General features: G+C 43.5%; 2 protein-coding genes across 2 annotated transcripts; both read right to left on the reverse strand.

Annotated features, from left to right (window-relative positions):
• Nucleotides 1-496: 496 nt before the first annotated feature.
• On the reverse strand, nt 497-6,203 carry fam189b (family with sequence similarity 189 member B). The gene is made up of 14 exons (XM_041044954.1): nt 5,970-6,203; nt 5,828-5,884; nt 5,183-5,290; nt 4,901-5,017; nt 4,659-4,766; nt 4,308-4,468; nt 4,037-4,136; nt 3,861-3,933; nt 3,290-3,587; nt 2,737-3,098; nt 2,612-2,653; nt 1,361-1,536; nt 1,086-1,232; nt 497-915 (listed from the first exon to the last, which is right to left on the reverse strand). The coding sequence occupies exons 1-14, from the start codon at nt 6,201-6,203 to the stop codon at nt 661-663; spliced, it is 2,238 nt and encodes a 745-aa protein (XP_040900888.1). The 3' UTR covers nt 497-660.
• Nucleotides 6,204-8,251: 2,048 nt separating this feature from the next.
• rab13 (RAB13, member RAS oncogene family) lies at nt 8,252-13,594 on the reverse strand. Its single transcript, XM_041045003.1, has 8 exons — nt 13,036-13,594; nt 12,171-12,231; nt 11,691-11,751; nt 11,430-11,507; nt 10,642-10,731; nt 10,184-10,249; nt 9,980-10,030; nt 8,252-9,840 (listed from the first exon to the last, which is right to left on the reverse strand). The coding sequence occupies exons 1-8, from the start codon at nt 13,157-13,159 to the stop codon at nt 9,769-9,771; spliced, it is 603 nt and encodes a 200-aa protein (XP_040900937.1). The 5' UTR covers nt 13,160-13,594; the 3' UTR covers nt 8,252-9,768.
• Between the last annotated feature and the right edge of the window lie 305 nt (nt 13,595-13,899).

A 13,899-nucleotide genomic window follows, 5' to 3' on the forward strand; every position in this document is an offset into this window, starting at 1 on the left:
TGTGCCACCTCATCTGTTTATCTTACACTGTACTCAGCTAACTACATGTTTATTGAGATGCATTTTTTTAATCAATGGAAGACAAAATAAGAGTTTCCATGATCACTTCACCTGAGCGATCCTGTTGATATATAGCAATGTACAAAATGGCCAGATGCATATTGCAACCCATAATTATGTAATAGATTGAATGTACACGTGAGTAAATCGTTGCTGTAGCATGAATGCAAGTTGAGTTCTGTTTCCATTCTTGAGGGAAAGATGTTTCCTGATGACCTTTGAAAGGGAGGAAGTGGAGAATACAGCTGAAAAGATGCTTCTGGTAGGTTGGTCTCAGCCAATAATGGATTTGAAACACCACACTAGCCAGAAATAAGCATCAAATGACTGGTTCACTGATGCTGAAGAGTGAAATAAGTGTGAGCTCTGGGTGGATGTTCCAAGTGATAAAGAGCACCACTGAATAAGGCCATTGGCACAGTCAGGAAACACAAGTGGCAAAGAGAAAAAGGAGGGAAGACTTTCAAAATTTAAATAGTAGATGTTTTCACTTAACTAAATCCTGCTTTAGACTCTTCCTATCATCAGCCTGCCTTTTTTCCCTACAAGCCTGCCATCTTGTATGCCTCCTATTTTCCTCCCCAATCCCTCCTCCCATCCTTACAGTGCAGACTCTGAGTAGAGGGCTCCCGATGACCCATGCGATGGACAAGGCGTCACCAGTCGGCGTAGTGACGCTGAGGAGGAGCTTAAATCTCCACAGCTGCGCAGGTGGATCCCCTCTGGCGCCCGGCTGCTGTAGTGCCGGTTGTGTCGACTGTCACTATGGGAATGGTGGTGTCCACGATGATGAGGAGGATGATGAGCGTGATGGTTGGGGTGTCCTCGGCCGGTGCTCCAAGGGGTCCGCAACACCTGAAAATGATTTTAAAAAGATTTAGACAAACACCCGACAGTTTGATTCTGAGGTTGAAAACTGGAGATGTATGTAGTTCAGTGTAGAAAAGTAAGTGGAGGAGTAACGTGATTTTTCAATTCTGCAGGTGAATACATAAAATTTGTTAAATCAGAGCTCATTGACATACTTGTTCCAGGGGTATATGGTTGCTGGCCGCACCCTCAACTCCACTCCGCCTCTTAGGCCCCTGCGCTGTGCTCCCAGCATGCTCGGAAGAGGGAGCTAAGTTGCGTTTAGAGCGCTGCAGGAAACGTGCCACCAGAACTCGAGTCACCTGAAAGAACAGAAAAAGAAGACCAGTGTAGGGGAGGCTGGAATAAGACAAACAGACAATAGTCCATCTGTTACTAAGATTTAAATGCAAACTGTCCAATCCCATTAACTGTGTTTTTTCAGATTTACCTTAAGGTCTCCGAGGGAACGGTGGCAGTCTTTAGGTAAGCGCAGTGGAGATGTGGGTGGAGGTTTTGCGGGGACCTGCACCCCCGTGGCTGCTGATTTCATGCTGCCTTTCCTTGGCAAAGCAGCAGCAGGAGGCAAAGAAGCTCGGGGCAACAGACACGCTTCGGAGGGTGGACCTTTGGAGTCAGGAAAAAAGAGGAAGATTTTTGCCCTGATTTATCAAGTTATAATACTGTCACGTTCCAAAGTTGGTCTAAGGTAGAGATGAAGAAAAAGAGAAGTCAGTTTGCACCTTTTCTCATTCTTAAATTGAAAGTAAGGGAGACCTGACTAGAAATAAAAGCACAATACTGAATAAACTACCCCAAAAAGAGAAGAAAAGCTAATGGCACCTCTCCCCTACAGAGCTTCCTGGCAAATAATTAATGGTAGGAGCTAAGTTGACTGATTACCTTAAGTTTGACAGCAGAATCACTGCTTTCCTCTCATTGCATCATATGAAAGGGCTATGGACTAAGTCCTCGTCTAACAACTTACAGCACACAAATACTGGGTGCAAGCAGACACCAGAAATTGGCCCAGAGGCCCAGGAGTGCTCTCTCTGCTCTTGATCTGGTCTGGGTTAATTTCACTGACAGAATTTATCACTTGCATATCTGTCATAGATATCTACAATCTTACAGATGTAAACATGTAGGGTGATTCCTACACTGAAGCCCAGTAACCACGGCTTATCCTTAGCTGTGTCCATTACATCCTGCATGCCAGGTACTGTGTGCACACTTTGCTGTGTAAGCCTTTCTTCTGATCAGTCGAGAACCATTCATAAATCAGAGCGTATCATCTGAAAATAATGTAAATGAGGAGCTGTTGAGGCACGTTATTGTTTCCATGGCAGAATCCAATTTATCAATCTGTAATCAAATCACAGTTAATTTGAATGTTGTGGAAGAGTTTCATGAATCACAGCCACATGGGGGCAGATTTGCATGTCTCCTCTAGCGCTTAAATCTGCACTAGGCTCTAATGGTGTTTGACAAATGAGCTGCTGAGCTATATCTTATTAAGGCAACTTAGACGTGTTTTCTTTCAGCCCCGCCCCCCTTTACTTCTATAGTAAATGAGCACAGGGAAGAAAAAATAGGCAGTGCCAGCATGCAGCGAAGGTTCTGAGTCAGATTTAAATAGAGAATTTTATGCACTTTAGACCAGAACATCAAATCTTAAAGCTCTTTAGATAGAAGCTCTTACCTGTATCTATAGATACCTTGCTGCCTCCAGAGCCATAGTCAACTAGGGAAGAGGGGATAAAAGGACTGGTTATGGAAATTGTAAAACTAATGAAAGAGATGTTTTCATGTAGGTGTCTGAATCACCTGTATCAGTTGAGGAGCCGAGGCCCGGCTCACTATGCGACCTCACGAGGCGTAGCAGCCCTTCACTATCTCTTCGTACACTCTCTCCGTCCTTTTCACTCTTCCCTGCCCTTCGTCGAAGGTACAGCGGTTGACGTGAGGGGGGCAGCCCGTTATCTTGACCATTGCCCTGCTCACTGGCAGCTGAGGAGGATGAAGTGGGAGGAACAGAGGTGGTCAGAGCAGCTCCTTGGTGTGAGGGAGTGGACGGTCGGACTTGAATCTCTGGGATGGGGGAACGCGGTTGACAGGTAGAGCCACCTATTGCTTCCAGTTGGGAACAGCTACTGGCTAATATGGCCTGACGACGCAATACTGGAGACCTGGAGGGGAACACAGGAAAACTCAGACTATTTCTGTATACGATTGTACTAGATATAGGCTTAATTTTGGATGTTAACCTTGATTTTAATATAAAAATTAGTTTATCTCCCCAATAATTTTGTGCTGATGATGAGCAAAAAATGAATTTCTGTATAACATCAACTATTAACTTGTTGGATTATGTCCGCACCTGTATGTGGTGGTGGCTGTGCTGGGAGAAGAGCAGGAGTTGGACCTCTCTCCTCTGAGGAAGCGTCTGGCTCTCGGTCCTCCTGCCAGAGGACTCTCTGGTGTTTGAGATGGGGGTCCACGGAAGCTGATGTACTCCCCTCCATCTCCCCCATCTCCTCCCTCACCACTGGTCCTGTTGCTCCTCTCTCCCTGGTACCTTAGCCCAACCTCCATCAGACAGGAGTCCTCGGATGGGGAGGAATCATCAGGGATGTCCACAATCTCTGACATCAACAGAGATCCACTGTCCATGGACACTAGTAAAAATGAAATGGTAATCTTTTATTATCAAGACCAGAATCTGTGTAGAACCTTGTTATCTGAAAAGTATGCCACTGTGTGATAGGTAAAGTCCTTGTCTATACAGGGTCTCCTTTGTTTATATACTTAACTTTGAATACTCCCGCAAATTATGAAACTTACTCTAATCAATTTCCTAATTCAATAGTCAAAGAAATATTAAATTGACAATCATATAAAAAAGGCATTGAATGAAGCAGTGAATCTGTCAAGACGTGATGTTTTCTCACCCTCTCCACTGAAGGCGGTAGAAGTTCCTCTCTCTCCAGACAGCTCTGTGCCGTGGGGGTCAAACATTGTTGCCTTCATAGTGACAGTAGAGAAGGATCAGCATGGTCACCGGGTACATCACACATGACAAGCACACACACACAGGTCACAGATACATACACACACATACACTCACCTGACTGGCAGCTCTCTGTCCCATCACAGCTTCATAAGGAGGGGGGCAGTCAGTGGGGTACAGGGGAACAGGGCTCTCCATGGAGCCATTATAAGTGATGCTAGATGTTAATAGAAAAATATCAAACAATCATTTTCGGTCAGTATAGTGTGTCTGTACTCCACTAATGTACTGCAAGTTCATGAATATTGCATAGTGTACACAAGTCTTTTGTTATTCAGGATGCTGATGTATAATAAAACACCAAAAGTGCCTGCTCTGTGTTTGTTACCTCTGAGCGTCTGTTTCTGAGCTGCAGGTGTACTCAGGAGGATAGTAAGGGGGCGGAGGGATGGGTGGGACAAACTCCTCAAAGTCCATGATATTAGTCAGGAAGGCATCCTGAGGAGTGGTGCACTCTGGGTTGACTGAACGAGAGCGATGGGGGGCCAGCTGGGCAGGGAGAGTGGGAAACACAGCATCACACAACAGAAATATTATGGGCTGTAACATTTGTACAAAGTGTTTTTAAAACATGAATCCTAATTTCTTAAGGCAGCAGTATAGCTGAGTTGCAGAGTACTTGTCATTGTGAAAAAAAGGCCAGTCTGGTAGATGTAAAATGTGCTGTGTCTGTGCTCACCAGGTGCACAAGGTCCAGGGAGAATATGTGAATACTGCAGGTCACAGTGGACAAAGTACAGATGATAGTGGAGAGAATGCTGAGACCACAAGCACTGAACAAAAGGTCCTGTGGAGAAATATGCATTCAGAGAAACCACAATTCTACATTAAATGGGCATTTTATGCGTGGCATATGTCGTATTTAATGGTTAACGAGGGCAATAAAATGATCATTTTGGTCTAGATACACATCCTACCCACCTTCAGCTGATGTCTGACCGAGTGGCAGTCAGCATTCAGGTAGAGGACAAGGGTCTCCTCCTCTGTGATGGAACAGGAGTGAGTGGGCGCGCAACACACACACAGACCATTCTCCACCTACACACATTCCCATACACAGAGGATTGATGTGAAGTACTGATCTGCAAACTAAAAACGTATTCCTCTAATCAAAAACTATTCCTGGCATGTCCCCCATGTGCATCTGGCTGGAAGGACATTTCAGCATGAGGCAGCAGATAACACTTGCTTATTGTTGTGTACCTGGCAGGTGAGCATAGACTTGACCATCTGTGCATTCTGACAGGAGAGCATGGAGCCGGCCAGACTGAGGATCACACAAACTGCAGACAGCAGCATGAACAGTGACACCTGTGGAGGAGCACAGAGCCAAGATCTGATGTAGTGCAGGGTGTTAAAACTTGTGCCACACAGTGCCAAGTGAATGCAGAGTTTTATTCTTCTAAGCAAAGACTACAGCCTGAGATTTCACACATAAACTCACCTTGAGTCAGAGGAGGAGAGCTCATTAGTGAAGTACTCAGTTTGGTTTTTGGACTGACAGAAAACCTGCACTTTTTTCACTTAATGGCATGGCTAGATTAGCTGCGAGGTCCACCCCCACATTTATAGTAATTTCACTCAAGGAAGACATGAATTTGCAAAATGTAAGCACAGTATAAAATAATATTCTTGTTATGTGGAAGTGTATAAATATTTTACACTTTGACACCAAGGACAAGAATAAAGTGAATAAACTACAGCTTTTAAGCAAAGATGGATGAAAAGTGCCGAAAGCTCTCAGAAAAAAATCTGTAATTTTAACTTCTACAATTCCACAACAACTGGTCAATATATCTGCAGCTCAGAGACATGAGTGCTTCTTTTATCAGATGGAAATGTACATACCACAAGTGTCAAAGGTCTCCTCCATGAGATTATCCCAACTATTCCTGATGCCACCACCTGATAACAGACACAAGAAAACACACACTTTAAGATCTCGTGTTTAATTCTTAATGCTGCGTGTTGCTGTCAGATTTACACTTACAAAGAAGCCAGCCCAAAATGGACAGGACTGCCTCACGCGAGCTGAGGAGGTGAATGCCATGCTGGTGAATGAGAAGGCCAGGACCATGGCCCCAAGGCCCAAATGGCAAAGCCCCAGGTACAGGAGCAGCCGCGCACCACCAGGCCCCCGACCTGACATGCCCCTACGGCTGTCCGACCAGCCTCGAGACCCTGAGGCGGAGGCCACGCTGCTGGAGTCCGACGGTGAAGGCATGTTAGGCTTGTCTGTGAGTGGAGGCGGCTGGGAGAGGTTTCACGCTCACTCTGGGTTCACAAAGCTCAGTTGTGTGGGTAGAAGCACAGGAGAGTGTAAGAGGGAGAGACATAAATGCTGGCTTCAGAGCTCCACTCTGTCACAATTATGCACCAAGCTCTCCACTGGCAGGTGCCACAGGTGCTGCGCAATGCCCCATGGTGTGCACTATAGTCTGGTCAGTGAGTCCAAGAACTTTGTCAGCAGAAAGTTGAGAAATGAGCAGCCACTACACACTCACAGCCACCTTACTCGCCTCATTTGACGTTTCAGCTATGATACAGAGGCTGCTCCAGTCAATACAGTGTCTCTTTCACACCATGCAGTTCACAGGCCGTTACAGCCTATAGAGTACAGTCTATACCATTCTCCTACTCTGCCATTCTCAGATTATAACACAAACGGAGCTAGTTTTTCTTTGCAATCTTCACATTATTATTATACTCATTTGCTTTATGCTGCTCTCTTCTCTCTGTCTTCTGCCTTCCACCTCTCCCTCCTCTCGCCAGTGGCATTGCGGTAACTGGAGACTCGAGCAGGCCGCAAATGCTGAAGCATCCCAAAGAAAACCAGCTGATCGCTCGTTGTTTCACCCCCCAGCAGCAGCGGTGACATGAGCCGGTCAGTCCGTGCGTCCACTCAGTAGGAGCAAAATCCGAACATGTGCGCTCCCCTCCCGCGACCTTACGGTTAGATCCTCATCCTGTCACCGAAAAGGAAAAAGACGGTGTGGGGATCAAAGCCCCAAGATCACATTTGTTCGTTCGGGAAGCGAGACAAATTACCTCGACATGAACAGGAAATAAATATCTTCCATCGATTTTCAAACTGCACCAAAAATAGCGCCCGGGCTGGAATGAATCTTTCCTCGCAGGTTATGATCTTTGCCAACTCCACCTCGGGTTTTTTTTTTTTTTTTGCGGTGGTCCACACGCACCTAGACCCCCCCACCCCCCACACCTCCTCCTCTGCCTCGTTCCTCCCTGCAGTCACGCGGGCATCCCGTTCAGCCCGTGTGTTTGTATGCGTGTGTGTGTATGTATCCCGGACGTTTACCTTACTGCCTCCCACCAGACGTCACATAAACATAACAACACAGCCCGTAGCCGACATGTGTCCGGAACAACACGTTTACATCCTTCCAAGTTTATTTTGAATTCTTCTCTTTACTCGCCCCTCCCTCTGCTGCCCTCACGTCTCCCCTCTGCTCCTCAGCACAGCTCTGACACTGGGAGAGGGATGTATCGTGTTTGCAAACCGAAACCTGCCCTGCGTGATGACAAGGCACGCAGAACGTGCAGGCAACTTGAAGATGCGGCAGAGCGCGCGCACACCGTCGTGGTGCTGATGCTGGGAAGGAGGGGCGGTTGCCTAGAGACACACTCCAGCTCCAGCTCCTGATGCTGCAGCAATGGGGGGTGGGGGTGCATATCACTGTACTCGATGTACTGGGAGGATAGTAGCTGAAAAGAAGGCGACAGGGGGTCTTAGTAGTGGAAATGAGGGTCTGCTGTTTGATTGTAAGCTGTTTTACTCTTTAATATAAATTTATCTTTATTTAGGTCTCAAAATAAAAAAACAAAAAAAAAGTGGTTAAACAGCCTCAAAGTGACAAGTGCATTCCTAAAACAGATCACAATAAGCGTAAATGTGTGGGCTGAAGTCATTGCTTATTTCTCCTGCCCCTTTCACAGTATCAAATGTATATCTTCCTGGGTCCATTCTTCATCTATTCTTCATATATGTTTACAATCTATCTACTTTTTATTTTGATTTTCCATGTGTGTTGGTTTTTTCTTTTTTGCAAAGTTTTTTTTGGGAATTATTCCTTATCAACAAACAAGGGTGTAATATGATAGTAAGCCCCTTGAGTGAAATTTGTAATTTTAGGCTATATAACTAAAAGTTTCTTAACTTGACTCCAAACAATAAAAAAAAAACCCAACCCTAACCCAACATATTGATTATACTATTGTACCAACATACAGTTTCAAACTACAACACACTTGTCATGTTTACAGTTTTGCATTTTTATTCAGTAAGCAGCATGTGTGGGAACTACATACAAAGCCTTGTGGCACAGATGACAGAGTGTGGAAAAAAAAACTTGTTACAGAAAATATCATATGTCTGGGCAGGAAAAAAAATGGATCAGGTGAGCACCTGTAATCTCAGTCATTTTGAATGTTCTGAAAATGACCTGAACAGAGAGACTATCATTTGTGATGTAGCGAATGTGTGGTAGTGTTTAGACATTTACCAGGCACTTCAGATAAAAGGCAAGACCCACTAAATCAATTCAAAATGAGGACTGCTGCTTCCCCTGCTCTCACATCCTGCCCATTCACTTGCTTTATCCATCATTCTTTTATCTCTCCACTCATCCTCTCATATTGCACTTATCTCAGTTCCTATCTTCCACATTGTCAATCCATTCTTCTATTAAAACAAAACTTGTTTACCACCTGCGCTTGTTTCAGCTTGAACAAACAGCATCACACATCAACTTGTCTAATTCATCTATGTGAAGAGCATGTTATCAGTTTCTCATAGGACGAAATCCGGAAATGTCCATGTTATGGACTCAGGGTGTTCAATATGGAATGGCATCTGGTAATGCGGATTCTGTGGAACTGATTATATTGCTGTGAACTACTGAAACATCTCATGAGCTTGATGTTCAGTTTATGACATCTCTGCAATGCATTTATGTGCCACTCAAATGCTGAGAAGGAAAATGTTTCCCTTGTCTTTCGTGTGGCACTGCAGGAATGGGATTTCCACATGTCTGTGCTGTTGCGATATTATAAAAATCATTAAATTTGAAACAGTGAACTGACAAAAGAGGAAGTGTATTGCTTACCAAAGGCATTTTATGACTTACTGTTCAGACATTTTAGCATTTCCAGCTAATTTACATCTAACTGAATCACTGACATGCCCATGGCCCCTTGAATTTAAGATGAACAGAACTGATATCGACTATAGAACAGACTCTAGCCAGAAGCCTACTGTGTGTACTGCACATATGTGAATCAAAACATTTTTACAACAAACTCTTTGTCTGACTCTGAGCTCCTAAACGCTGTGACTACATGTGCTCACACCTAAGAAATGTCTGTAATGTTTCCATTAAGCTGGTGTTTTTTTTTTTTTTTTCAGAGCTACCCCAGTCCAGAAAAATGAAATTGAAATGCAGAGCTGTACTAAACATGGTGGGGACTGTTTTTTGAATTTCCATCAGGGCTCTGTTTAAGGTCATACAATACTCCTTTTCACCAGCTCTTCATGACATTAACTCTATCACAGTAGATGTCGCAGGAATTATGTTCAATGTGAAATGCAGGCACTTGTAAAGGGAGTATAGATTGATTAGATATAAAAAGACTTTTTGCACCTGTATGTATTTGACATTTAAGCCCACCAGATGGAGACAGAAAACGTGTTGTACTGTATTCCTCCAGTAATACTGATGTGTCCTTAACTTTGTATGGCACCTTCTTTTGTGTTTTAGCTGGTGTCAAATCTAGAGAAGAGTACACTTGGAGGATTTTTTCTCGGTACTGCTGGTGATTTTTACTTCTCGACCAGTGGGGCCCTGCCAAACGAAGAAAACAGGATAAGAATAGAAATTATAGACACATGAACTATAACATACACCGGTAATCCCGCTGTTTATGGAGGAACAAATGCCTCAGTTTAGTGTTATTTGGTATAACAAGGCTGTTCTGACTTACTGGTTTCTTGCTGGATTTCTGTAGTATGTCGCGTGCCAAAGCCAGAAAAGACTGAAGGAAGCAGAAAAATAAAAAGAGAGGGAGAAAATGAAAGTTAAGGTCTGCAGCATTTGTGTAAGATCATAACAAAACCAGCTCATAAGTTAAAGTTTAATGACGTGTTAAGGCACTGCTTTGATTTTCAGTGGTTTTGTTACGACTCACCTCCTCAACATTAATGCTGGACTTTGCACTGGTTTCAAAGAATCTGATGCCATGATCTTTGGCCAACTGTCAACAACAGACACAGAACTGGTTATAGTAGGTCAGGATACGGGTAATAATCACTTCCTGCTTCTTATCTAAAGTAAATCCAAGGCTGGCACAATAAAAATGTGACATACTTGTCCCTTCTTCAAATAATCACACCCTCTTAAAGTTAAAAGAGACTCCATATAAAGTCATCTACTGTTTTATTTCTATAGCTGAAATAGAAATAAAACAATAATGAAATTTTGACTTGTTTTTCTCGATGGTACAGCAACTCTTCATCCATCTGCCCACTATTCTCTGAACGACTCTATACTTTAACACTACAAACATTTCCAAATTACACTTCTCCAGAATCAAAACAACACAATATATTATGGACTGTAACTGAGTTTCTGTTAGGGTTGTCTCACCTTTTCTCCCGTCTCCTTGGAAACTTTCCGCTTTGCCTCAATGTCGCACTTATTACCTAGCAACATCCGACTGACCCCAGCTGATGCATTCTGGAGAAGAGGGAATGCAATTAATTGATTAGGGAAAGTTGAGTTCGATTGTTCTTAGGTAAGGGTGATTGCTTGGCGGCAGACACAGATCACAGAGAGATTTGTGATTTTCATTTCACTGAGAATTTTGCATATTTTGTAGCCATTTTATGAGACTGTGTGAAGGTATTTGACTCTGCAGTATCCATATTTATTTTTGTATGAATAATTTCATATTTTCCTCATATTACATCCTTCTGTGTCCAACAAATGAAATAGAAAATTAAAAATTAAAACCTCTGCGGTTAAAAAGTTTAAGAAAAACTTTCCAGTGAAAGAGTTAGCTCCCTTGTCAGCATCTAGACATGTTTTGATTTTCAAGTAAGTTCAAGTGAACAACAGTGTATGGGGTTCTTTGGCATTGGCCTCTGAAAAAAAAAATTTCAATTGAAACTTTTCAAGAGGTTTCTCAAGATAATTTCACTGTGGACAGTTTTCACTGGGGCTCTGTCTTCAGTAGAAAGAAGCTACAGGACTAAAATATGTTTTGTGTGATTGTGTGAACTGACCCTTTAAAATCACCAGTTGTGCAATGACCCTATTGCCAATAGCTTTGTTGCTGCTGGGAGTAAAGGCCCATACTCATGACTAATATGGATCCAGCTGACTAATCACTATTTTTAAGTATTGCCTGGTTGTCTTTGTGAAAACAGTCTCACTTCTTTGATGCTCTTCATCCAGTTCTGAATGTTTTCGAAGGACTTCTCGTCTGTGATGTCGTACACCAGGATGATGCCCTGACACACAGAGAGAGAGAGAGAGAGAGAGAGAGAGAGAGAGAGAGAGAGAGAGAGAGAGAGAGAGAGAGAGAGAGAGGGGAGAGAGAGAAGAGTCAGTCAAAGGTACAGAGCGAACACAAAGGGGCAGTGATGTCAGCCTGATTATCCAGTCTGCTTGTTCTGCAGGCGTCCTGTGCTCACCATGGCTCCTCTGTAGTAGGCTGTCGTAATGGTCTTGAACCTCTCCTGCCCTGCTGTGTCCCTGCACAACAAAGCGCACACATTCACAAAATCAAAAAATGTGCACTGATGCATGCATATATTTCACAAGGACTTAAAAACGCAATTGTAGTCAAAAGAAAGTTGAAGTAGGAGTAGGAGTAGCAGAATACAGAGTGATGCATTTAATGTGCATTTTACACTGAATTTATGTTGCTGTAACAACAGCCTTACATGACATGAAGTGGCACTGTATGGCAGCCATGTGTGATGGATACTTGGACAATAAACCCTGTCATAAAGTCCTGATTTGGAGAGCAAGAGGGAGGTTCCTCTTTCCTCTCAGGAGAATTAGACAGGGGCAGGCAGAAAACAGAGTAACAGAACTCAAAGCATCAGTGTGACCTGCCTCACCAACACCAACAAAACAGTTCCAGAAAGCAACCAAGTGTCACCTCTTACCAGACTTGTAGTTTCACTTTCTTTCCATCCACTTCAATGGTTTTTACTTTAAAGTCAATGCCTGAGAGATAACAAGAGGACAGGAAAGAGCGTGGAGGAGGAGGGACAGGGGGTAGAGAATGAGTCAAATACCTCAGATATGAACTAAAAACACACCCACCCAGGCGCACACGCACACGCACACACACACACACACACACACACACATTGCAGAATATATAGGTCATCCTCACTTGGGTGGGGGCCGATTCATGGTAATTTCAATTGTGATTTTGACCCCTCAGTGCACTCCCATCCACAGACAGACATAAAGGAAAGATGTACAGGCCTGGAGGACACACTGTCTGTGACTTCTGTTTTTTTTTCCTGCTGGATGGACAGGCTGAGGGACAGATAGACAGTGAGGGGCAGAGTAGGGGGATGTCCTGTGCAAAAACTGTGCATGCCAGAAAGCCAACCATTCTTCTGGGAGCATAGAGATGGTAAAAGAGATAGGAATGAGGGTGGGTGGACCTTCTGAGAGCCAAGTGAGAGGAATGAGATCTGAGAGAGAGATCGGGAAGAGGGTCAGGGAAGAGACAGCACACATAATCAACAAGGAGAAGAAAAAAAAAGGAAAAATGATAAGAGACTGAATGAAAGAAGAAGAAGAAATGAGAGAGCACAGACTAGTTGAGACACGAAAGCAGTCTCGGAAACCAGTTTGTGCAGTGTCGTTCATCCAATAGAGGAAGAATGAAAAGTCAGCAGACAGTTCAGCAAACATTTGTCTTGCTCATATCCCAAGTTTCAGAGAGGCCAATCATTAGCTGGTGTAGAAATGTCGCATAGTTTATGAGGAAAACATTACACAGTTACAACGTACCGATGGTTGAAATGTATGTGGAGTTGAAATTGTCCTCAGCAAAACGAATGATCAGACATGTTTTTCCCACTCCGCTGTCCCCGATGAGTAACAATTTGAAAAGGAAATCATACTTTTTCGCCATGGTCGGAGCTGTTCTTCAAAGTTGAGGCTGAACTCAAAGGGGATACGTCTGGGTTGTCCCTTTAAAGAAAACGCTTTTCATCGACTTTAGGCTTTAAATATTGATTTCCTTTCTTGTGATCAAAAGCAAACTGGCTTTTTTAAAAATGTTGCTCCATGAAACGACTGGATCCTCTTTTCCGTTTTTTTTTCCTCCCAGACTTGTCACCGGTAAATTCCGATCCCCCTCAGTGCTTCTGTGCTCTGTTTGGACTGCGCTGGATAAAGAAATACACTCCATCCAAAGTTGAACTATCTACTGCAGATTAGTCTTCATCACCAAATCTATACGGGATTCATCTCACAGTCAGTATCACTCCATTTACAAACATACCGGGGTGGCTACGTGTTTTTTCAACTTCCAAAGAAAAAAAAAAAAAAACTTGCTGTCGGCCCAGATCCCCTGAAACGCTACGTAGTGTGGGAGTGCTTCATGGGAGTTAAAGGCTCAGACCTGCAGGCACACAGCCTGGGCACTGGATGGCGCCGTTTGATCAAAAAACAAATAACTATAATGCACCCGAGGGGACATGAATCTCACCTTTTCTGGTGTCAAGGTTGGTGATCACTATGGCGATCACAAAACAAGGTTAAAGCTGCTGTCTTTATCATTTGAAAGCTCTCAAAAAGAAATAAAAAAATAAAAAAATGTGTATTGCAGATTCACAATCAAAAATTAAGTGAGCACAATAAATAAATTGC

This window comes from Toxotes jaculatrix, chromosome 8 (assembly GCF_017976425.1).
Source record: "Toxotes jaculatrix isolate fToxJac2 chromosome 8, fToxJac2.pri, whole genome shotgun sequence".
NCBI lineage: Eukaryota > Metazoa > Chordata > Actinopteri > Toxotidae > Toxotes > Toxotes jaculatrix.

Excerpts from the sequence above, each read along its gene's own strand:
- rab13 (XM_041045003.1), bottom strand. The coding sequence starts at position 13,159 with ATGGCGAAAAAGTATGATTTCCTTTTCAAATTGTTACTCATCGGGGAC. Across the intron at positions 11,508-11,690 it reads CCTACTACAGAGGAGCCATG|GGCATCATCCTGGTGTACGA; the intron begins GTGAGCACAGGA and ends TCTGTGTGTCAG. Across the intron at positions 10,250-10,641 it reads CCAAGGAGACGGGAGAAAAG|TTGGCCAAAGATCATGGCAT; the intron begins GTGAGACAACCC and ends TGTTGTTGACAG.
- fam189b (XM_041044954.1), bottom strand. The coding sequence starts at position 6,203 with ATGCCTTCACCGTCGGACTCCAGCAGCGTGGCCTCCGCCTCAGGGTCT. Across the intron at positions 3,588-3,860 it reads TACCGCCTTCAGTGGAGAGG|TGTCCATGGACAGTGGATCT; the intron begins GTGAGAAAACAT and ends CATTTTTACTAG. Across the intron at positions 2,654-2,736 it reads CGGCTCCTCAACTGATACAG|TTGACTATGGCTCTGGAGGC; the intron begins GTGATTCAGACA and ends CCTCTTCCCTAG.